The sequence below is a fragment of the Paralichthys olivaceus genome, chromosome 2, assembly GCF_024713975.1.
Source record: "Paralichthys olivaceus isolate ysfri-2021 chromosome 2, ASM2471397v2, whole genome shotgun sequence".
NCBI classification, from domain to species: Eukaryota; Metazoa; Chordata; class Actinopteri; order Pleuronectiformes; family Paralichthyidae; genus Paralichthys; species Paralichthys olivaceus.
The window spans coordinates 16578307-16601813 of record NC_091094.1 but is presented as its reverse complement, the minus strand read 5'-3'; the positions used below and the strand labels follow the sequence as shown (position 1 = coordinate 16601813).

At 41.0% G+C, this 23507-nt stretch overlaps 2 protein-coding genes and 1 long non-coding RNA gene across 7 annotated transcripts; 1 reads left to right on the top strand and 2 right to left on the bottom strand.

Moving 5' to 3' along the window:
- Positions 1 to 23: 23 nt before the first annotated feature.
- On the bottom strand, positions 24 to 10217 carry b4galnt1b (beta-1,4-N-acetyl-galactosaminyl transferase 1b). 2 transcript variants are annotated; one of them, XM_020087153.2, is made up of 12 exons: positions 10034 to 10217; positions 7876 to 7971; positions 6237 to 6441; positions 5980 to 6156; positions 5387 to 5493; positions 5193 to 5230; positions 4932 to 5112; positions 3626 to 3718; positions 3335 to 3522; positions 3118 to 3258; positions 2784 to 3021; positions 24 to 1455 (listed from the first exon to the last, which is right to left on the bottom strand). In XM_020087153.2, the coding sequence occupies exons 2-12, from the start codon at positions 7925 to 7927 to the stop codon at positions 1238 to 1240; spliced, it is 1638 nt and encodes a 545-aa protein (XP_019942712.1). In that variant the 5' UTR covers positions 7928 to 7971; positions 10034 to 10217; the 3' UTR covers positions 24 to 1237. The 2 variants fall into 2 exon arrangements, with proteins under 2 accessions (XP_019942712.1, XP_019942708.1); XM_020087149.2 differs by having other exon boundaries at positions 506 to 1455; positions 3335 to 3525.
- Positions 10218 to 10866: 649 nt separating this feature from the next.
- os9 (OS9 endoplasmic reticulum lectin) lies at positions 10867 to 23406 on the top strand. Of its 4 annotated transcripts, none has more exons than XM_020086670.2 (15): positions 10867 to 11062; positions 13444 to 13626; positions 14909 to 14972; positions 15061 to 15137; positions 15402 to 15500; positions 15691 to 15892; positions 16462 to 16617; positions 16782 to 16897; positions 17307 to 17367; positions 17675 to 17754; positions 17867 to 18070; positions 18160 to 18358; positions 18725 to 18892; positions 19404 to 19513; positions 21748 to 23406. In XM_020086670.2, exons 1-15 carry the CDS (start codon positions 10913 to 10915, stop codon positions 21883 to 21885), a joined length of 2007 nt encoding a protein of 668 aa, XP_019942229.2. In that variant the 5' UTR covers positions 10867 to 10912; the 3' UTR covers positions 21886 to 23406. The 4 variants fall into 4 exon arrangements, with proteins under 4 accessions (XP_019942229.2, XP_069372917.1, XP_019942228.2 ...); XM_020086669.2 differs by having other exon boundaries at positions 10870 to 11062; positions 17672 to 17754; XM_069516816.1 differs by lacking the exon at positions 18725 to 18892.
- Positions 11208 to 13612, bottom strand: LOC138405953 (uncharacterized). The gene is made up of 2 exons (XR_011239618.1): positions 13402 to 13612; positions 11208 to 11476 (listed from the first exon to the last, which is right to left on the bottom strand). It is a non-coding gene; the product is annotated as an uncharacterized lncRNA (long non-coding RNA).
- Positions 23407 to 23507: the final 101 nt, after the last annotated feature.

Genomic DNA, 23507 nt, shown 5'->3' with positions numbered 1-23507 from the left:
TACAAATACTAACATGAGACACATTGTTTTGAACACATATCTACACAAAAAGTCTTTTTTATTGTAGATTTACTGATGAGGTTATTTTCTCGCTCCTGTCCACAGAGATAACGTCACATGTTGACTGAATAAAATGAAAAAAAAAAAAATCCAGTTTCAAAATATTCCTCTTGGGATGAATTTTTTTTTTATAAATCTCTGGCACCTCTTTGCTAATAACAAACAACCTAAAAAACAATTTGAATTTATTAGGAAACAATAGCGTGTTACAAGGGCGCCATCTAAAGGCCATGGTATAAAATAACACTATTGCTTCAGGCATGAATCGTCATTCGTTGGCGTGCACTGGACAGAAACGCTCCTCATCCTCCTTCTGGTCGAAAAAAAATGTATCAAGGCCGCTCTCAGGTAACAACCAGTTGTGACTCCAGAAAGATGGGATCTAAAGTTCCCTTTCCTCAGAAGTGATAAGTTACTCACAAATGACACAAAGCATTCTAGGTAACGAAAACACGAAAACGAGGTACGCAAACGAAAACAGGATAAAAACACTGCAAAGCAGTCACACCTTTGGCACGACCAGTCAGCCACAGAGCGAAGGTACCACACGTACAAACGTTCGGTTTTCACGTAGCATCTGTGGAAATGATACCCACGCTCTGTGTGTACAGGATTGTCACATCCTGGTAAGTGTCCCTTCGTCGTCGCTAATGGTGACGCCTTCTCTCCAGACTGAATCACTATTGCTTTTCCAAGCTCAGTCTTTTTTTGGATAGTGCAAACTGAAGGAGGTCACATTCCTCTGCTCACATTAGAATAGAACAATGAAGGGACTGTCAAGATGCTGCCTGTCAAGAGTTTTCCCAAAGCTTGGTCTCCATGTTGAATCCACTGAACAATCTTTAGACAGATAAGATTTGACAAACACAAAGCAGGATCCCTTCATAACCTTGAATCCAGATGATGCTGTTATTGAAGTGTGTAAACAGATATGCTTGATACTATTGTCTCCACTCTAGAAGAGCATCTGGATTTCTATACCAGGCTTAAGATATTTACATTGCCAAAGGATTTGTTAGCTCAAAGCTCAGATCTGTGCACAGACACAATGAATATTAAAAGGCTTTCAAGGCAAAACAAAAGGGTTTGTCTGAAATCTTATCTGATGTGACGCATTGGAGGTCTTTGGTAACTCAGGGGGAGCAGAGGAACCATTGGATAAAGAAGGGTGGGGGAGCTAATTACGAGTCAAACACTGAAATCGGTTTTTGAAGAACAGGAGGCCATTTTTCGTGTGTGTGGCGTCGGAGGAAGCTGGCGGGTAACGGAACTTGGCGTAAGTCTTGTCGCTCTCCGATTGGCTGACCCAGGGAAGTTTGATTTTGGTTGCATGATTGACAATGACGTCGTCACAAGAGCCCACATGGAGGGATCCCAGGCCATCGATGAAAAACTCTGAAAAAAACCCAGCAATAACACACTCAAAAGTTAAACTTTTCTTCCTTTAAAATCTTAAAACTCCCTCAGTTAATCAGTCCTTATAAACGTTCCTCAAACCCACAAAACTCGTACATCAGTTTAATAAAATAAGTATGGGTAAGAATTACCACCCTGCCGTTGTATGCCTCTACCAATCAGTGCAGCTTCCGTCTACATGCATTTTTTAAATATAATCAGTTCATATTTGAACTGGTCAAAAGTCAGACTTGAAATATCAAGTTTCACCGCTTCATGAATGTCTTAGGAAAGTCATCGTACAGCGATCGAGAACAACGCGCATGGTTTGATGGACCTTTTGTGAATGTATGCAGTGGCTTGTGCACCACTAGGTGGCACACAAAATAAAACATGGCCACGGGCTGTCACTGGCGCGGAGACATAAGAAGTGTGTAAAAGATATTCAGTGTTTTTCTATTTGATGTGAATGTGCACCCTTAAAAACATGGAGTTACAGTATGGGATTGTTATTTCATGCAAATGTCAGACTCTTACAATCGACAGAATTGTAACAACCTAAATATGTAGGGATGAAAAGGGGAAGATAGTAAATGTAATTTCCATGAGATTAATGCTAATGTTGATAGTTAATTATAACAGATGAGAAAATATCACAGTATAATTACGTTTGTATGATACAATCTCAGTAACTGCAATACGATAAGAATCTTTGAAGCATAAACCACTAACAGTGACATTAAACACTAACATAATCGTCAGCCCACATGACGATTATGCTGCAGTGTTTTAAATTAATACTTTCCATTACCCTCAAGGAACTCTAGTCTCTTTGTTGGGCTGCTGCACCCTGGGAGTTTTTGTTTGTAGTTTTGTGAAGACTCCACTGGAACTCCGGCTTTTTTTGTTCATCTGCAGTTTGATTTGCTTGTTCCCTCTACCTCCACTTTTTGTGGGAATGAATTGTGTTGGTTCACCTTTTTACAATGTGTCATCTGCATTTTGCGTCTGGTAAATTATAACAGATCTTTTCAGATAGTTTAGTGTAATGTTGAGGATCCTTTAGATGGAATGTTATTTATCTCTTTTTCTCTTTGAACATTAAATGTGCTTTCTTTTCTTTCCATCATTTCACACCTTGTATAATTACCTGTTCATATGAATCAGTAAGTAAACTTTGCATAATGCAGGAAATATGTTAGTATGGATTAGTGTTGAATTGGGACGCCTCCATTGCTTTCATTAGTATTTAATTAATCGTCAGTAAATAATCATAAATGCTGAAAGATATCTACTTGCTCTAATTGCAGGTGTTTCACTGTACTCACCAAGGTGAGCTACCCTGGCGAGCCGCGGGTCAAATCCGACCTGCTGGACTTTGTCGGTGCGAGCCAAAAAGAAGTTGATGACACCATCCGTGATGACACAGTTGGGGAAGCCTTGGATGACGTGATGAAATCCTCTCCTCAAGTGTAAACAGTCACCGTCATCCTCCCCTGGCTCAATGGAGATGGTCTGTCTGTAGGTGGCAGTATACCCCGTGGCCTCCCGCACTGCACCACCCACCTTAACAAACACACACACACACAAACATTGATGTCACGGACATCCCGGCAAAAGCACCACGGTTGCAATCATTGAGTTGATTTGTCTGTCCCTCACCAGATCCAGCGTGGTCTTCTCTAAAACATCCACCAGCTTCTCCAGCTTCGTGTTGGCTGTGAAGACGAAGTCGTCATCCACCCACAGCACATACTTTGTGGTCACCTGGGAAACGGCCAGGTTCCGTCCGGCGAACCAACCCTGCGACACGTGACACCAAGCTTGAGCTCCAGAGGTCATCAAAAGAAAGAAGTGTGAGATAAAAGACTGTCCTCACCTTTCCAAAAGGCATGATGTAATGCTCGATGTAAGGCCCAGAGATGGTTTGGGGATTTTCACTGTCATCAGCGATTACTATGGTGACAGTAGGATAGTATTTTCTGACGCTGTCGATAAGATCTTGAAGCTTATCATAACGCAGGAATGTCTTCGTAGCTATGGTAACGAGGGCGCTGACGTTGTAGTCTGCTGGGATGGAGAATCAAACAACACAGAAGAAAGTTTAACTTTTTACTTAACAACAATAATATCAAAAATAGCTATGACAAGTGCAGGTGTGGTGTTTTACCTCCTTTGGATCCAGTGTTGTACAGTTTAGGTGTGACACCGTGACGGATCTTGATACTGAAGACAGCTTGATGACCCTCTGTCTCAAACTGCACTAAAAGACACAACAAAACAACCTCATATAATCGACTGGTGTAACTGGATATAACTGATCTGCTCCACGTCTGACCTGGACAATCTACTGCTGCGTTCTTGTGAAAGGCAAACTCCAATAAGAGTCTGGACTGAATTGTCCAGAGTTTCTTTTTAAACTTGTGTTCACTTTTCAATTTCTCTATTCAACTTTGTTGCTAAACAACACAGTAGTCGTTGATGACGTCCTCGTCTGTAGCACACACCTGTCTGAACATCACTCCGAGTCTCAAGGTCCTCCACAATCTGCTGCACTTCAACTTCTCTACTTGTTCATTTTCTCAATGTGAAACACATGTCAAACACACAACAGCCTCTCTGGACTCTGCACACACTGATCTGAGCTCTGTCAGTGAATGTAAACCTGTGTATGAACTGTGAGCCCTGCAGCGGCCACAGACCCTGAAGCTGCAGACTCACCAGCAACTTCTGATCTGCTGCAGTCGCTGCTTCAGCTCTTTTCATTCATTGCTGTTAATCATCACCTCATTTTTATTTTTACTCTGTGATATTTTCTACTTTAAATGTAACCAAGTAAAATAATTGAGTGAGAGCAAAATGTTAAATTGAGATTCAGTGACTTTATATCTTTATGTTTATAGTGCAATGCAAAAAAGTGTCTGACAGTTTCCTTTTAGGTCTTTTTTATATTTAATGTTTGTATGTTTAAGTGCAAATTTTTCTGGTGGTTGTTTGATGTTTTAAAAACAAAGGTTGGCTCAACATGCACAAGATGACCAGGTTTGTATCGCTTCATGTCTGGATAGTGTGATTGTGGAGGTAGCTGGGAGAGCACCGACACCTGGACCAGAGGATCAGTCAGCGCAGGTGAGAGCTGTTAGCTGATTGATCCTCTGGTACAAAAGGCAGCAGCGGGGCCGGCTGAAAGAGACACTCAGGAGAGAACTCAGGACCAGAGCAGAGATGAAGGGATACTGGGCTGAGCTGCAAAGCAGGATGCCAGTAGGAAGTGCTGGCAAGTTTAAGTGCGTTTAATTTATGTTTGTTCAGTTTGAGTATAATAAAAGATGCTGAAAAGCAACTGATTCATCTCTGGCTCTGCTTGGGGGAGCCCCGTGGCATGGTCTACTGCCACAGTGTTCAAGTGGAGATGCATCGTCCATCTTTATAAGCAGTGTGTGGATGATACAAACAACATGAGCTGTGTGCCTCACCTGTGTCGGCCGTGCTGGGGTGAAACAGAGTGTTTGTGTAGGTGACAAACTGCAGCTGTCGGTTCAGGTTCGGCAGGAGGCTGCTCGACAGAGTCATGTGCATCTCGCCGTCCCCTTTGACTTTCACCCCATCTACCTCTGCTGCCATGTTAAGTGTTCCCAGTGTGGCAGTGATGTTTACCTGCAGCAACATGGAGGGAACGTAGATGAGATAAAAAGCCAGAGGAGCTCTGAAACATGTGGACATACTGAAGTACTCACCGAGTGATGGTCTCTGGGAATATCGTGTAAGGCCAAGCCTGGAAGCATATGATAACAGTTGACAGACTTAGTTGACCCACCTCCTTGCTACTGACAGTTTTTAAATTAGCCACACATTAAACAAACTTGTCGGACAATGATCTGAAGTATCATACAAGTCGTAAACCTCCCCCTCTCCGTCTCTGAGGTCTTACCTGGGATGATGATTGTTTTCAGGGGCCGGACCTCCACCCCCTGTGTTGGATACTGTAAGGGATTGTTCGCCTCTGCTACAATAAGAACATCTACAGGTGTCAGTGACCTGAGGAGACATGTTCACATGCACAATGAGCATGAAGATGCAACAGCCAAAAACACAACAGAATAAAAGGACACAAACTTCAGTGAGTGGGTTTTGCTCTTTGAAAATATAAATGGACTTGCTATGAATCTAGTTGCAGCTAAAAATAAAAGACCTTGTCACCTTATGATTTTGTTCTTGAGTGAGGAAAAAGGTAGTTTAATGTAGGGAGGAAAGAAGATGAGCAATAAAGCCTCTTTTCTTTTTAAAGCATCACTGCTTTGTTCAGGTTCTCTTTGAGCTATAGGATGAAAAATGAATCCTGAATGATTGGAAAGAAAGAGGTTAAGGACACTGTGGTGTTTGAGGCTGGGGGGGGTGGTTTCATCTACTAGAGCCATACAGAAAATGTATGTATTGACTGTTTTTTTCATAGTGGTTTTTGGTCATTTTTTTCCTTCTCTGTGTGCATCATCATAATTCTCATTGTTTCACAGTGCTGCTCACCTCTTCTGGAAACTATTGTACTCTTTGGCCCGTCTCCTCTTTATTTCCTCCAGCTCAGAGGCCTCAAAGGCAGTGTGCAGCGGGTGAGCCGACACCCGCGGGAATAAGAGTTGGGCGAAGGGCAGGTTCACTCCTCCACTCTCACCCTCACATATGCAGCCATTACGTGCCAACAAACTGGATGGATCGACAGAGACACATTTAGGCTCAGGCCCAATGTATAGAATAAAATGAACTGGTCCTGTTTGAACACTTACCTTGCCACACTATCCCTAATACGAAATGGGATGTTGCCTAATCGGTGGTCTGGTTCTGGGAGCCTCTCCTCCAGGCCTGGTCGCTGCCACACATCCACAGTGGTGTAGGCCCGGGTCGGCCACGAATGAAGGAGGGCCAGTACCAGCACAATGGACGCCAGAATGGCAAGCAGCACTGTCTTCCTCAGGGACCTCATTCTAAAACCTGGCAGAGACAAGGATGATAAGTCACTGATAATGCCATGCTCACATGCCTACATGTAAGTGTAGGAGCCATTTCGCTATTTATTTAATAAGTTATTACAATGCCTGCTTTGTTTATGTTTTCCTGAGCTCTTGTGCCCTCTGCAGGTCAAAAGGCCATAAATAGGAGAGTGGCCTGGTGGAGGTGTGGCTGACTGGAAGCACACAGCTTTTTGACCTTGTGGTTTGAGTGTGTGCTTGCTTTTGTTTGCTAAGGATAGGCCTCACTGCTGCTTTGCACACTATTTATTTTACAAAACTACAAGTTGTAACATTCATTTATCAATTAACCAACCATTGGAATTTACCTGGACCTCTTTGGATCTCCCTTTGTTCAAATCAACAAGCGTCAAAGAACCCCCAGTCAACAACTTTTCTAGATAAATGGTCACTTTAGTAAGTGTTGCCCCTGCAATTTAGTTGATACAGTGTGCAGTGCAGCTGACATCCCTGTTCTGAACCTTGTTGCCTTACTTCAAACATACTATCAGTTTCCATATGCTCACACAGAGTAATATTGTCATGCTATACCAGGGATTAAACACAAGCAGCTTGTCACTTTCCCGCTGGGTGAGCAGACTGAAGTTTCCTACCAGCTATATGAACCTCAGGGTATGGGTTCAGCTGCAGGAGCCCCACCCCCAAGTTGTTTTAACAGACAGCACTTATTGACACTGGAGCCCTTCCATTTCAGCTGTGACAAACATTGCCACTTGAGTTGTTTTAGTGTTAGCAATAACAATTTTTACTGTATCCTGTACACACAGTTTGCATGTGTGCATGTGTGGTGGGTAGGCAGTACAGGGTCATTCATTACTGACTGTTTACGCTCAAGAGACAATTCATAAAATCAAAAAAACATATCTCAGAAATTCAATTCTAATGACAGCTAATACCCTTTCCCCCACGAAGGCAGAAAAGGAGATAAAATAATGAACCAACATTTCCCTCAGGATGGTCCATCTGTCTGTATGCCTGTCAGATTCCTGTCAGGGCGAATTACACACAAGCTATTGCATGTCATTGTTGACAAGCATCATTGTAACCATCAAGACCAGAAAAGAAAATATGGAATGTAGCATTTTGCAAGAACATTTTTTTCCAAAGTGATAAAAAGCACATTCTCATCACAGCATAAGCAATGGGCTTTGTTTAAGGTGACACCTCTTCAATTGAGTCTGCCCTACAACACCACATTCTGAAAGAGAAGATGTTTTGCAGGTTTTGTGGAGCTAAAAAGGAGAGTTTGTGAGGGAGCTGTGTCGCTGCTGCAAAACTGTTATAGTCAGACAAAGGGAAAATTGCGTGTGTTCAAAGAATTTGCATTCTTCTAAACATCAAAAAACATTCCCACAACTGCCTGTATAATTATAAGAATATTCAGAGGAATATTTACCCAACTGCCTCGATCCAGTCAGTGAAAGGGGATCCTCTGTGGGCACCTGCATCTCCAGAGACCATAGTCACAGAAATTGGTGAACACCTTCCCCATCTGAACACAAGATGAAATAAGCAAAATTAGTCATAAAATACAGAGGTAATAAAGGGGTTTAATCATAAAGGCATTGAAGTCATCGCACAAAACACAGTCAAGCGTCCATATGGTGTCTCATCAGCTGTTTGCAGTCTTACAGCCCCCAGGGGATATGATATCCCGGAGGGTTTGGGGGGTTGACCACTGGTGTTATTCTGACAAACAGGAAACAATCAATACAAGGGATGAGATGGAATGAGCAGCCAATCATTGGCCGTTTTAGACTCTCTGTTTTAGACAGGAAATGATTTCTTTAAGTGCTCCTTTTAAAAGCACCTTGTTATGTTCTATTAGTGATGTTGCCAACACTCAGTGTACAAGTATATAATTTACATACTATATTACCAAATTCATTATTCTATGCCACCTCTAACACAAAAATACACAAAAAGGGATGATATTTAGGCAGTGTGTGCCATGCTGTCTTTTATATATATATGATTGAATAAGATGAGATTTTTCTGTAATAGTTCATTTTTAAATTCTCTTTATAGGTAATTACAGGAAGGTTTATCCAATTACAGGGGTTTTTACTGTTTTTACTCAATGATAAGTCTTTTCACTTTGTTTTACTATAAATCATATTCGGTTAAAAATGTCTACAAGTACAAACAGAAATCAGAGAATTTGAGATTTATATTTAAGATGACCAAGATTTGCAAACAAGTTAATTATTTAGTACTTGGATGATGGATAGTGTTAAGAAACAAAAAAGCAGAACTTTTATGAGCTAAATATGAGCCAGAGGGACAAGGAGCCTGAGCCAGTCATTAGTCTGAGTGTATTGTCCAGTGAACCAAACTAACATGGATGTAATATATGCAGGCAGCTTTCCAAAGGAGGCCTTATAAATAATCAACTTCATCTGTAAAGGCCTCTCAAACTGTGCATCACCCAACCTTTTGGTACAAGAAACAATGATGTCTGTTGTCATTTAGTGTCGCACCCGATGTCACCGTTATCTACACATGAAAGTAACTGAAAATAACCTTAAAAGTTGCCTAAAAATGGTTTTCTCCAATGCAATCGGAAGAAGAATTTATTCCCAATGAAAAAGCCACTCCATGCTCACCAAATTTTCTGCACAATTTTCACAATGTTCTCATCAATCTAAATACCAAGGTTTCACTGTCATTTTTAGTGGTGATGATGAGGTTTTGATCAAAAATATTTTTGACTGTGGAGAAAATATTAATTTTGTCTCCATTTAAAACTATGGTTTGTTATGATCAACAGCAGACTGGGATCTGTTGTTGATCATAACAAACCATAGTTTTGAAAGAAAGAAATGATTTCAGATGGACATCATTTAGCGATAGACAAGCTTGTACTTGTACTGCATAGCTGTTTCACCACCTTCATGTAATGGAGTCTCTTTAGCATCATTCCAAACCATGCACTCTGTCAGAAATATTAAAAATATTGGGGAAGCATGTTTTAAAATGTGAGGAAGAAGCGTATCTTCCCCAGCTAAATATCTCAGGTCTAATGCCAGTAAGCCATTGGTCATGTCACCGGAATAGAAGAGCTGTTGTTGCCTCAATAGAATAAATTCATTCTGGACTATTAAATCGCCATGAGCTACTCCCCTCCCTTATTGTCTAATATCATTTAACATAACAAAATGTCCGAGCAATGAAATCAAATGTCCAGGTATCCGGGCCAGCGAGCTTAAATGGCCGGCTGCTGATGAAGCTGATAAGCTTCATTGGACCTAGGCCTATCATCATCATCCTACCTTGTGGTGAAGAAGACTGCAGGGAAAAATATCATTCACACAAATCTTGATCCCTCACGTGAAGACACGCATCTCCTCTAAATCGAAGATCCGCTGCATTCAAGCATTTGACCGACTATCACCTTGTCACCAAAAGAAAACCCCCCGCCTTTCTTTCCTCCTCACATATGATCCGGTAGTCTTCAGACGTTCAGCCCCAGAGCCGGAGGAAAACGTGCTAGAGACGCATCTGGCCTATTATTGCAGCCCCCCCAAAAAATCACATAGAGGAGGGTGGCTCACCTCAGCACAAAGACGCGCGCAGTAAAAGATGTTTCCACCTCCCTTGCTGCTGCCTGCGAGGAGCTCGGTGCTTCTGGTGAATTTGCTCCTTGGAGCTTTTGCGAAAATTGGATTAGATGTGGGGAAATGCGGCGGTAAAGAGGCGCATCAAGCGGCCGCACACCGCAGCGGCACTGCGGGCTGTGGACGGACGCTCCCCCTGCAGCACCGGCAGCATCAACGCACCTCCACCCAACACAGTCAATCGCTGCGCTCCTCCGAGAAACTGCAACAATACACCCCCCACCCCCAAACTGCACATGACCTGCAGCACTATCTGTGCGTGTGTCTATTTTGTTGTGTGTCGTGTGAAGACGTGGTGCACATGTGTCACTTGTGGGAATTGTGCATGTTTAAATAGATGTTATCCTTCTTTTTCTATACTAAAAACACGTAGGTTCACATTCTCACATTTCATTCCTCCAATAAAAGTGAGCTTTTGAACTTGAGGGGACGATTCTTGCACAGTGTGATTGTTTGATATCTTTAGGTTGTTACCAAATAAGAAAAGGATTATTTGGTCAAATTAACCACTGACACGCCTCAATCCTCAGGCCAACGCCAGCCCGGTAACTGTCCACTACTGGTGAGTTTGTTTTGTGGCTCCACAAAGCTGGACTAATCACTGCTGTACACTCGGGCACCGCCCGTTCACTGTGTGCCGGTGTGATAACCCAGCACATCCCTCCCGAACAGCAACGCTGCTGACTGACTAAAGAATCAACCAATGACAGCGCAGCGCTTGACCCGTGGACCAATCAGCTGCCACCATGTCAGGCGCCCTGTGTGTTGTTGCTGTCAGACTCTGTGGGGGGGAGTGAGAGGACAGAGTCGCTCATCATGGCCGCCTCCTTAGTGCGCTGGCTCAAGAGACTGTACGTTTTCCTGTTGGTATGTCCCCTGTGTGTCCCCGCCTTCTTGAACCTGGAGGAACTGAACGAGATGAAGTATGGGATTCAAATCCTGCCCGACCCCGTCATGCTGGGGCAGGTGAGCGAGCGGGGGGAGGGTGTTTCTAACGGCTAGCCTGCTAGCTAGAAAGTAGGCTAACGTCACCCAGCGTTAAACAGCTTCCTCTTAAGAGTTACCTGCCTCCCAGCTGCGGCCCCTGATAAAATACTGAAAGTACATTCAATTCAATTTTTCAATTCAATTTTATTTATATAGCGCCAATCCATAATTTACATTATCTCAAGGCACTTTACATTTAAAGGTCAAGACCTTAAAACAATAGTAACATAGAGAAACCCAACAGTTCCCACAATGAGCAAGCACAGGCGACTGTGGAGAGGAAGAACTCCCTCATTAACAGGGAGAAACCTCTGGCAGAACCAGGCTCAATGTGGGCGGTCATCTGCCTCGACCGGTTGGGGTGTTGTCCTGCAGTCCCGGTGCCGGAGTTATCTGAAACGAGATAGAGAGAAGAGCCAGAGGGACTATGGGAGGACAAAGTGACACTTTGACATGATGCCATGTTAAAACTAATAAATAAATAAATAAACAGGTGTGGGGGGGCAGAGAGACAGAGGGAAGTGAAGAAGTGCTCAGTGCATGATGGGAGTTCCACCAGCAGTCTAAACCTATAGCAGCACAACTAAGGGATGGTTCAGGACTCACCTGATCCAGAACTAACTATAGGCTTTGTCAAAGAGGAAGGTTTTTAGTTTTACTTTAAATGCTGGGACAGTGTCTGCCTCCCGAACCCAGAGTGGGAGCTGGTTCCATAGGAGTGCATGGAGGAGTCATTGTTGTTGGAAATGAAGGGCAGGTTGGATATGGGTCTATAGTTAGCTAAAACCTCTGGATCAAGCGTAGGCTTTTTAAGCAGAGGTTTAATAACGGCTACCTTAAAAGCCTGTGGTACGTAGCCGGTTAGCAAAGACATATTAATCTGATTTAAAATGGAACTGTCAATTAGGGGGAGGACTTCTTTAAAAAGTCTAGTTGGAACAGAGTCCAGCTGACAAGTAGTTGGTTTAGATGATGAAACTAACGAGGTCAGTTCAGGAAGATCAATAGAGTAAAATTTGTTCAGACATAAATCTGGTGCTATGGTTTCAGGACCAGACAATGTATCAGTGTTATTCACTGGGAGGAGGTGGTGGATTTTATCCCTGATGGTTGTAATTTTATTAGTGAAGAAGCTCATGAAGTCATTGCTTCTCAGATCTAGAGGAATAGATGGGTCAGTAGAGGTGTGACTTTCTGTCAGCCTGGCTACAGTGCGGAAGAGGAACCTGGGGTTGTTCCTATTTTCTTCTATTAGTAATGAATAATAAGTGGTTTGGGCTTTTCTAAGTGCTTTTTTGTAATTTATAAGGCTATTCTTCCAGGCTAGGTGGAAGTCTTGGCGATTGGTGGAACGCCACTTCCTTTCTAGCTTCCGCGATGTCTGTTTTAGAACGCGCGTTTGGGAATTATACCACGGAGCTAATCTCCTCTGACTTACTTTCTTCTTTTTTAATGGTGCGACAGCTTCAAGTGCTGTTTTTAGTGAGGCTGCAGTACTATTTACAAAGTTATCAACTAGTGTGGGAGTAAGGTTTTGATAATCTTCTTGTATTGTACTGACACATGGCTGAGAGGGAAGTGAGGAGGGGAGCAGTTCTTTAAATTTGTGAACAGTTTTGTCGGATAAACATCGACTGTAATAGAATTTCCGTCCAGAATTGACGTAATTAACAATTCTGAATTCAAATGTAAGTAAAAAATGGTCAGACAGAAGCGGGTTCTGTTGGAATATTGTTATATTTTCTATGTCAATGCCATATGTCAGGACAAGATCAAGAGTGTGATTCAGGCAGTGGGTCGGTTGATTCACATGTTGAGTGAAACCAATCGAGTCTATTATTGATTTAAATGCTGAACTAAGGCTGTCATTGGCAACATCTACATGAATATTGAAATCACTGGCTATAATGATCTGATCTGTTTTAAGAACTAGTTCTGATAAAAATTCAGAGAATTCAGATAGAAATTCAGAGTAAGGGGCGGGTGGACGATATATGATGACTATATTAATTGGTTTATGTGACGTCAGGCTTGGGTGGATGAGGCTGGTTCTAAGATTTTCGAAAGAGTTATAACTCTCTTTTGGTCGGGGGTTGATAGATAGATCAGGTTTAAAGATTGCTGCAACCCCTCCACCTCTGCCTGTACATGGAGAACATTTAATGCTGGGGTCCAAAGCTGAAGTCACCGACACGGGAGCGTTGACAGCTGTCACAACACAACTTAGGTTCCCTCACTCTCACCTACATGCAGTTTATATACATCAAGAATTACGTTTTTATACATCAACAATTACGTTTTTATACATCAAAAATTACCTCAACAATTTTCCATCTTTCATGACTGTGTTTTCCTTTCAGACCAAGACAGAGGAGGTTATGATGGTGTCCAGTAAGTACAAGCAGCTGTATGAGTGTCGACTCCCAGCCCAAGCCATCAGGTTCCATCAGGATCCTGCCTCCGAGCCGGACTCACAGGGGTACACTGGACCAGACATCCCAGACCTGCTCAGTCAAATGCACAGTGCCCCGTGTCTAGTGAAGGTTGGTCCTCATCTGCTTATCTCAGAGGGCCACAGGTCCACTGCTGAAGCTGATTACACTCCAAGATTCAGTGTGTAAGATTAGGGTGAAAGGAATCTATTGGCAGAAATTGAATATACAGTAATCTTAGCGATGCTTTCACTAGTGTATTTCATTGAAATCGTACGAGTTGTTGTTTTCTTTACCCTATAATAGGCCGCTTATATTTAAATACTTTATATTTACATTGGGACCGAGTCCTCTCTACGGAGGCCGCCATGTTTTTTACAGTTGTCCAAATTAGGCAACAACAATACAAGAACATGATCTGCTTTTTATGAAAAAACAGAATCTTGCAAAAATATCATAAACTTTCTAAAATGCAAAACAACACTGAGCAACAGCACACAAAAGACAAAGTTTTTTACATTCATTTGTTTGGCCATCTCAGTCACAGTCCTGTAACTCATGACATTCAGTAACTTCAATCTGCTGCTCACAGAATAGACTTGAGAGCAGGAAATGGTTACGTATAACTTGTCCTACACACAGATCATGATTTCTTCAGATAGAAGATATCATGTAGTCAAAAAAGATTATTGTGCAATTACACTCAGTCATTGGGAAAAACATTCTTTCTTTCTTCATGAGTATTGTATTTAACCCTAACCATCCAATATGAGTAAAAGTTGAGTAACCAAAATCTTTATTCCAAAATGGCTTAAAGCAGGGGACATCATTTCAATTTCTCATCTTTTTCTACAAATTCCGCATTATGCAGTTCAGTCAGAGAAAGATTATGAGTGTGGGGGAGTTTGCTTGGGTGTTGTTTGTTACTTAACCCACTTCCTGATTTCCTCATAACATTTAAAAAAGAATTCTAAAAGACACACATTTCTTTTGTTTGAGTGTCAACACTAACTCAACAAAAGTAATGAAGAAAATTGCAACATCCAGTGGTTTCTACACAATTTTATAGCAATAGGAGTTTTAAGAAATAAAACATCAAGATTCATTGAAAAAGAGCAGTGATATTTAAAAGCAAATGCTTTCAATATTTAATGAGTGTGGTTATTTCGAACATCAACTGAACTGGTCATGACACGTGATGCCTTAAGATCAACTCTGCTGAATAACTTCCTGATGGAAAGTTTAGTTTTATCATAACAGGCACATAACCCAGTCTGCACTAGTTTCTGCTGTAACACTCACAGACTATTTTTGACAATGTTAAACGAGTAGCCTAAATAAAGTGTAAATGTAAAAGTGAATTAGAAATGTTTGCTCTCTGTATTTCCTGCAGACGAAGGACTGGTGGACCTATGAGTTCTGTCATGGTCAGCACATCAGACAGTACCACCTTGAAGGTACCACTGTGTTTTCTAACTTAGTATTTTAAATGTATGACTTTGACACAGGAGCTGTCTCTGACAGATGTTGTGCTTATCTCCTCAGACACAGAAATCAAAGGGGATGTACTGTTTCTTGGTTATTATGAGTCTGAATTCGATTGGAACAATGAAACAGCAAAGGTAAAGTTGCCTCAGTTTTGTGGTTGCATATTCTTAAACTTCAGCTTTCTGGCATACATTAAAAATTAAATCGCATAATTATAGAATATGAGTGGAACCTCAGTTGTATGTGGCAGTGTATTATTCATGATCTAATTCAGTAAAACCATTATAACATTATAGTCTTTGCAAAATAATTTATGAACCTGGTTGGGACGAGCTTATTTTTCGATGGTTTGTGACTTCTGAAGTTACTGAAGTTGGCGACTTGTTCTTTTTCCCCAGGCCTCCAAACAGCACAGGCTGAAGCGCTACCACAGTCAGACCTATGTAAACGGCTCCAAGTGTGACCTTAATGGAAATGCCAGAGAGACTGAAGTCCGAGTGAGTTGTTTAAATTAATAAGATATTTATATCCCACACTGCCTGTGTGTTTTTGTTGTTTTTCTTGTATTGTTTAATTTTCAGTATGACAAACAGATAAAAAGTCAGAGTGAAGTCAGTTTGCATTTTGTGCCAAATGATGTATCCTAGACAGACTTGGTCAACTTTACTTTTATACTATTATTTTCAGTTTGTTTGTGAAGAAGGCTCGGGTGACTACATTGCCCGAGTGGATGAGCCTCAGTCGTGCCGCTATGTGCTGACAATTCACACTAGTCGTACCTGCCAGCATCCATTCTTGCGGCCACCATCCACTGCCAAGCCTCAGGGTATCGTGTGCCAGCCAGCGCTAAGTGCGCAACAGTACATGGATTACGTCAAGGCCCAAGTCTGTGAGTTGACAAAATGAATATTTATCATGACACAGCATTTGGGAACTGTCAACTTATAACTGTGATGTTATCTCCTGTTGAAGCGGGATGCTTGAGCTGAACGTGATGTGGAAAAAAGTAGTTAAAAATGTAAATCAATGGTAACATCAACTAGGGAGATAAAGGGGGTGAACATGGATTCAATTTTTTATTTTTATTGTGTATGGTTTGAGATGTTCTGATATCAGCATTGGAAATGGGTTTGGAAAAAGGGTTTTACATGAACCAAAACATCACAAAAATGATAGCAATCATCAGCTGTTAAAATACGTAGTATGAGTTGTTGTTTTTTTTAAAATACAGTGGTGTCGGATTGGAAACATGATGTCCAAGTATCTGGATCGGATCGGGAAGGAAAAAAATTATATCAGAACATCTCTGTGTGGTGTATGAAATACTGATGTACAGTATGATCTGAAATACAGTGATTTATTTCACTGTCTGATTTTAAAACTTCAAAAAGTACATGTGTGGGTTTTCTTCCTTTATCATTCTTTGTTTCCCTCTTCCTCCTTCCGTCCTGTTGCTAGCGGACACAAAGCGTAAAGTAGAGCAGATCTCAGAGGAGCTGAGGAGTCTTGATGAGATGCTGGCTGGTAATGAAGGGGCAGATGGGGCCGTGGAAGTAACAGCTGAAGAGTCATTACCTGTATCCAGTGATGATTCAGAGCGCTCAGATGGAAAAGGTGAATTATTTTACACTTAATGGGAAAATTACTACTTTTTTGCAATTTCTCATAGCAAAATAAATATATTCACTGGGTCGTTCTTAATCTCTATCGTGTCAGGTGTACAGATTTCACAAAGCCTTTCTTGTGTGACATGAGCTTCTGCATTTATTTTGAAACAGACTCTGCTGATGTATCTGAGGATGTCGGGTCAGAGGAAGCAGAGGACTATGATTTCTGGGAGGGAGTGACAAAACCAGGGAGTTCAAAAACAACTGCCTCTCAACAGGAGAATCAGGTACAGAAACACTAACAACAAAATGTCCATTAATTATAATCTGAAGTCCATAAAATCAGTGTATTGATAATATCTGATTTATGATACATAATATAAACACTCAAGTGTTTTGAATTGATTTCAGTGTTTTAGTTTTATTATAACCAAGACATTTTCATGCATTCTATGATTTGAGCTGACTAAAATGGTAGATCATTGCTGAATGCTAGAGTTATTTTCTATCTATATCCTTTTAGACTAATCTTAGAACCAAGCACAAATTCATTTGCAAGTATGTTTTTAAAAATTGTTTTGAGGGAATTTTTGAACTGAGGAACCTCTTCGGTCAGAACCCACATAACCACTAGAGGGTGCTGGTCAGCAATTCCCAGTTCATAACATTAACCTGCGTATTGCTTTTTCTCCACAGAATGCAGATGATGACTATAACTCTCTTACCGATAATGAAATCATTGATGATGTTGATGAAGGTAATGCTATTTGCCGCTCTTGGTTTGTCTAACACACGCATTTGTACATCTATCTTAGTGAGGACACTCATTGGCATAATGCATTTCCCTGCTTACCCTGACTATCAAAACTAAATGCTAAACTCTAACCTTTACTCAAACCCTAACCCTTAGACCAAATCTTAACCCTGAAACAGCCCATAAAAGTGTGTCAGAAAGTGAGGACCTGCTGTTCAGAGAGACTTCTTTATGGGAATTAGTTATGCATTTACTTATGTGTGCTGTTGCTCAGTGTGGGACTGTCTTTGAAATGAATCTCCTTCAGTAGAAAAGTTCAACTTTAAAATCATCACTGACCCGGCAGACCTGATGAAGTTTGTCCAGCACCTCAAAGAGAGTAACAGGAAGGTAAGTACTTGACGAGAAACCCATGTTACTTTTTTAACATCTCTTGGAGTACTTTTTTTTTTTGTTGCAGTATTGAATATTCCAGTTCAATGCTGATTTTTGGTTTTTTTAGAAAGATCAAAACCAAGCCAGAAGTCAAGGAGAAAAAACAGCATTAGACAGGGTGACGGAGAAGGTCAGCCAGGAAGAGAAAGAAGAAGATAAACGCCTGCTGCAGGATTTTGAGGATGAGATGGCTGACCTCTCTGTGCCGTCCGATAAGATTGAAGAAATAAAAGAGGAAATGCAGAAGGAATTTGACAACATCATAAATGAGGTTCCTGACCACATAAAATATTCAATTTTGACACAATATTTTTTTTATTTTACACATAATGTAATTCTTTGCTTTTCTCTGTCTTGTAGGCCCAGCAGGAATTGGAGACTGAGGGTCTGAAAGGAGAGTTTGATCGTACACAAGCAACACAAACACTAGAAACGACATTAGACAAGCTACTTGACCATTTGGAGGAGAAAGACCAGGACCAGGAGCAACAAATAACAGGAGTTCAAAGTACCAGTGATCCGACCAGGGGCAGCCCTAGCCTGGCTCCAAAGCAGCCAGGTAACCAGGATGTCTGTCTCTCTGTGGTTTGTTTGTCCAACTCCATCAACTTCATATTTGATCCAGTACAATTAGTACAATAGATGTTTGTCGAGGCATCCTCACACATGGGCGTAGTTTGATGCAAAAGCAAAAAAATTTTCTGTGGTTAGTTAGTGGCCTTTCCGCTGCTGCCTCTGTTGTATCTGTGGGGGATTTTCAGTAATTTAATCAGAACATAATTAAGTGAAATCACTCACAACTACGAATGTAATGCTCATGGTTTCCACAGTCTTGGCTTTTACCTCCTCCATCCTGTGGCCCTGCTTAATGGGTTTTGAGGTGAACTGTGTTGTTTGTCCCTCTTTTGTCTCGTCACACCCCCAGACCAAGCGGCTGATGACCATGTTAAGATCAAAATTACTAAGTATAAGACGGGTAGCAGCCCTGATGGGGAGGTCAAAGTTCAGGAGATGGGCGAAGGAGACCCCCAGTGGCAGCACATAAAGGACGTGGTTAAAGAGCAGCTAGAGAAAGCAGGACTGAAGGCCGAAGGTATGAAGGGGGAGTGCCCGAAACACTCAGCGGCCTTTTCTCTCTGTCATCTGTTATCTTGAACTCACAGCTCTGTATTTATATTCTCATCTTTGTCAAAAACCACACAACTCTCATGTTTTCCAACGTTCAACCATTCAACAGATGTACATATCAAGCTAGCAACATGATGGGTTTCCCATATCTTTTATGCTGCAAGAAAAAAAACGTGCATTTACTGAAGATCCAAATTAGTAGCAGGACATTTGAACAGGGAGCCATTACATTAGTTATTTTTTCTTCAAGGGAATCGCAAGATTAAAGGTCATTATGACAGAAAGCAGAAGCTTGTCTTAAAGTAAAACGGAAATGGAAGCTGTTTCATCCGTGTGTTCTTTTTTCATTAAATGTTTTGTCTTTACAAATTTTTGTTTCTGTTTTAACATTTGGCACATATTCTTATTTAGAGCAACTTGGAAATATTTAATTCACACGCCTCCTGTCCATCTGTTTTTTCTATCTTTTGTTTTAGGTAAAATTGAGGTGAAGATCTTGACACGAAAGAATGCAGAGGAGGCAGGTGATCAGTGGTTGACTGAAGAAGATACAAAGTCCTTCAGGGAGCTACTCATAAACCTCTTGGTAATTTTTAATACAGGTGTTTCCTTGGCTAGGAGGATATTTGTTCACATGTCATGCACCGTGATACTGTTATTTGTGTTTGCTCAGTAAACTAGAATGATGGCCTAAGTGCAGTGCAAACATGAGGCACAGGCCAAACAATACCACATTCCTCTTATGAGGAAAGAGGACATTGTCTGATCATCTCGCCAAACCTCGTAGATCTCAACTCTCTGAATATGTCTAATTAAAAAAAAAAAGATCTGAGCATTCACTTTAAATAGGTTGATGTCATGCATTGCTGTGTGTGGCAGGAGTTTAGCTGACCTCAAAGTTTGTTGCGACAATAAAGGGCAAGCCGGTGAACCTGTGTGTTCATCTGGGTGTACAGCAGGGCATGCCCAAGGCAAATGAAAATAGGAACCTAGAAAGAGGAGTTCAAATACTTGTTTCTTTACTTTGCAAAGTGGATGCAAATGCTTTGTTTCAGAACATTTCTGTAACTCTCTAAAACCAACCATCCTCCCCATCAGACAAACAGCTCTGATGGAATATTCTCCTCCTAAATTAACATCTTTAAAAAAGTGGGGGGGAAACATCTATTTCATGGGGTTATTTATGGAGGTGTGTGTCATCACTAGCATCACGATTCGATTACGATTCAGCAGTCAACAATTCGAGTCGAATTCGATGCATCACCTCAACAATTTTCTATATTACTGCACGTGGCAGTGATGATTTGACATTCATTCAGTTTAGACTTGTGTGCTGCACCTAAAGCTTAAAACGACAAACACTGATTATAGCCTTTAATGTATGGAGGTGGCCCTGCCTGGCCCCCCTTAGCAGTGCCACTGCACTGAGGTGCATTACTCTGCGCTGGTAAATGACAGACTCTGCTCATCTGATGTTTTCTAATCATCACACTTAGAACTGATTTTTATCGAAACCTGCTGAATTCCAATTTCTGGTCCTGAATAAACCAGGCTCCACTTCTTCTGCAACAATGAAGTTAAAACACTGTGTTATGTCATAATCTGCGGGAAAACCTCTGTCTGCAGGCGTGTGTGTGTGTCTGCTCATCTCTGTCCCTCTTCACAAGAACTGAGAACCACATGTATTTAGTTATCAATCGATGATGTCGGATCATGACTCCAGATTGTTCCATCACTTTAATCCTGATGTCCTGATTATGCGAGTCACGTTTCGTCTCGCATTGTGTGAAGCAGGGGAATAAGTGTGCATGGTGTGTTTAACACGTGTTTCACAAACTCCACAGCGAATCAAACAAACACACAGTAAACGTCAGTCCTGTATTTGTGATCAATGATGGTGTTTATTGTTAAAGTGTTAAGTGAGCGCAGGTCAGAGGGGGAGTGAGGAGGAAGCAGACTACGACACAGGACCACCGGACCTTTAATGAGTGTCTGTCCTGGTCCTGAAGCAGCGCTGGTTGTAATTATACAGCAGCAGGACATCGCCAAAACAATGAACCTAGCTAAAAACATTGATTGTGCTCTGTCTCCGCATCAATGACAGAGCACAATCATGTCTGCATCGCGATGCATCGAAGACTGGAGAAATTTCCACACCTCTAGTTATTTGTCTTCACTTGGTGTAGTTAACTAAAAATAAGTGGAGACACCAGGAGGACACAGCAAGGCTCCTTGCTTTCCCCTGTTTCCAGTCTTTGTATAGCTGTAGCTTCACATACAACAGATAAGAGACTGCTAAGACATTAAGGAACAAATGTTAAAGTTTCTGACAGGTTCTAGGTTGTCAGACACAACTGACTTTCCAAATTTAGAAATTACAGAACTTATTTTAACACTGATAATTTAGTTTAAAATTTTCGTTCTCTGGTATAAAACCAAAAATGACCACACATTGTGCTTGATGACATTGATGTTGTAAACATTGGTATTTTAAACCGACAAAATGTTTTCCACTCATTGATTTCCTTTTAACCGCCTACCACAACATCAATGTTGGCCGTGATTTATGTTTGCTTCTTAATATCATAAAGTCATCTTTCTGCTATCTCAGAATTTCCATTGAATAAGAGAAAATATTATGGCTATAATCTGTGGTTATTCTACCGTGATTTACAGTGGCAGTGTTTCAATCAATAGCTTTTAGAAGAGAGCTCTACTGTAGAATTGAATAATGGAAAATATGTGTTAGTGGCTGCCCTAAAGTGGATCAGTCAGTCAGGTTGTGCTTGTTATCTGACATCCAGTCTTTTTATCCCCCAGACTGGAGGAACAGAAGAAGTTTACAAGGAGCAAAAGAGGCAGCAGGAGTTAGAGAACAACTATAGGTTTGTGTGGGGAGAGTCCCAGGAGGAGTCCCAATCATCCAGCACCTCTGACTCAGACGACGTGGACATCTGAGCTCGTTCAGGACATTAATTGGACCTTTTGTGAATGTGAACTCCTCTTAAGACCAGGGGGAAGAAAGGACTCTGAAGTGCAGCAGCAAATTTTAAAAAAGAGCTGACATGATCAAATCACTGCTACGAAATTTGGCAGATAATCAACTCACCTGTTCGCACATTCAGAAAATCTCTCTGTGTTTTGAAAAAGACAATATGTGTCTTCAGTAGGCACCATTTATATGTTGCACAGTGAAACAGCAACATGTCAGCTGTCTTTGTGCAGCTATATGCAGTTATGCATTTTCCCCTTTTTGATGGGATTCAGTTTTGATAGATGGCTCAAAAAGCCGTGTGAAATACAACATGTACCTTTTTAGAAATATGTCAGTGAGTGCTACTGAATATTTGCAGTTAAGTTCTGAAGTTCTAGTTTTTTCTGACATGACACAGCTGATGGAGGGTGGTGGTGCATGTCTCATTACACTGGATGAGTCATTCCACAGGTGGTTTATATACGTGAAAATGGAAAAAAGGGACAAAACCTCAAGGGTTCATTTTTCAGTTGCTGTTTGTCTTTGAAACTTTGTTTGGTGGTAATGTTATCAACAAACAGAACTGTACATTACATACATGTTTGTAAAAATGCTGTGGCACTTTATACTTTTTAGAAATACCAAATTTAAGCATTGTTACATTCATCTTTTGGTTTTCCCTCGGGGTGTTGTGTGTGTGATTAAAGGGATTTAAAAGAAAAACTCTTAGAGGGATGTTAGGAAGAGAAATCTTTTTTGTGAGTACCTTGTTATTCTTTTTGACGAGAACTTTATTTTATTCACCTATATTTAATTTAGCAAAGAAAATTAAGGAAAGCTACAATGTCAATAATTCAGTCTATGGAAATAATGAATCCATGCAGAGCTTTTCTAAGGATCCACAGAGGTTTCTTTCAAAGGGCTGAATCTGTACAGTTTGTGAATTAATATGGCTACATGCAAACAAACCTGTGCGTAATCATTGCGTGAATGTGGCTTTGAATTGATTTGTTGTATATCAGCACAAATTAAGAGGCACTTGAGTGTCCTTAGTAAATATGTTAAAATTTGTTACGGTGCAATCTTGTAACTTAATTTCACTGCAGGAATGAGTCATATACACAAACTGTTTCAGGCACCTGACTAAGGCATTTGTTCCAAATGTCTCCATTAGTGTCAAGATCGTGCATGAGTAGGCAGAAAAAACATTTATTCACTTGAATTTGTCATCTAAATATGTACATTGTTCCAAACTTTAATGGCAAATATGACCTGGTGGAGACTTGTGTGTTATCCAGCAAACACATTGACTTATTTTTAAACCATGATATCTAACACCAGAGGCAGAAAAGACAAGATTTATTACCGTTTTGTCGAATAGGGCTGTTTTACTTTATTTTAAAAATACCATGATTGATTTCATTGTATGACTAAAGTCCATTTGAGCTGCCTTGTAAATACTTTGGGCAATCTTTGTTTTTTATTAAATAAAGAATACCACTGTAGTCCTCTGTGCTTCATCCAGTTATTTGCATTGATGTGTAAATGATTGATATTTGTTTTGTCTCCTGTGACAGAAGAATCCTTCCCTCAGACCTGTAAGGAC

What these genes read in the sequence shown, in the direction of transcription:
- os9 (XM_020086669.2), top strand. Translation starts at nt 10,913, where the DNA reads ATGGCCGCCTCCTTAGTGCGCTGGCTCAAGAGACTGTACGTTTTCCTG. An exon ending in TTACGTCAAGGCCCAAGTCT is followed by an intron (nt 15,893 to 16,461) that starts GTGAGTTGACAA and finishes TCCTGTTGCTAG; the next exon opens with CGGACACAAAGCGTAAAGTA. An exon ending in AGAGCGCTCAGATGGAAAAG is followed by an intron (nt 16,618 to 16,781) that starts GTGAATTATTTT and finishes ATTTTGAAACAG; the next exon opens with ACTCTGCTGATGTATCTGAG.
- b4galnt1b (XM_020087149.2), bottom strand. Translation starts at nt 7,927, where the DNA reads ATGCAGGTGCCCACAGAGGATCCCCTTTCACTGACTGGATCGAGGCAG. An exon ending in GAAAACAATCATCATCCCAG is followed by an intron (nt 5,231 to 5,386) that starts GTAAGACCTCAG and finishes ATATGCTTCCAG; the next exon opens with GCTTGGCCTTACACGATATT. An exon ending in CCCCAGCACGGCCGACACAG is followed by an intron (nt 3,719 to 4,931) that starts GTGAGGCACACA and finishes TGTGTCTTTTAG; the next exon opens with TGCAGTTTGAGACAGAGGGT.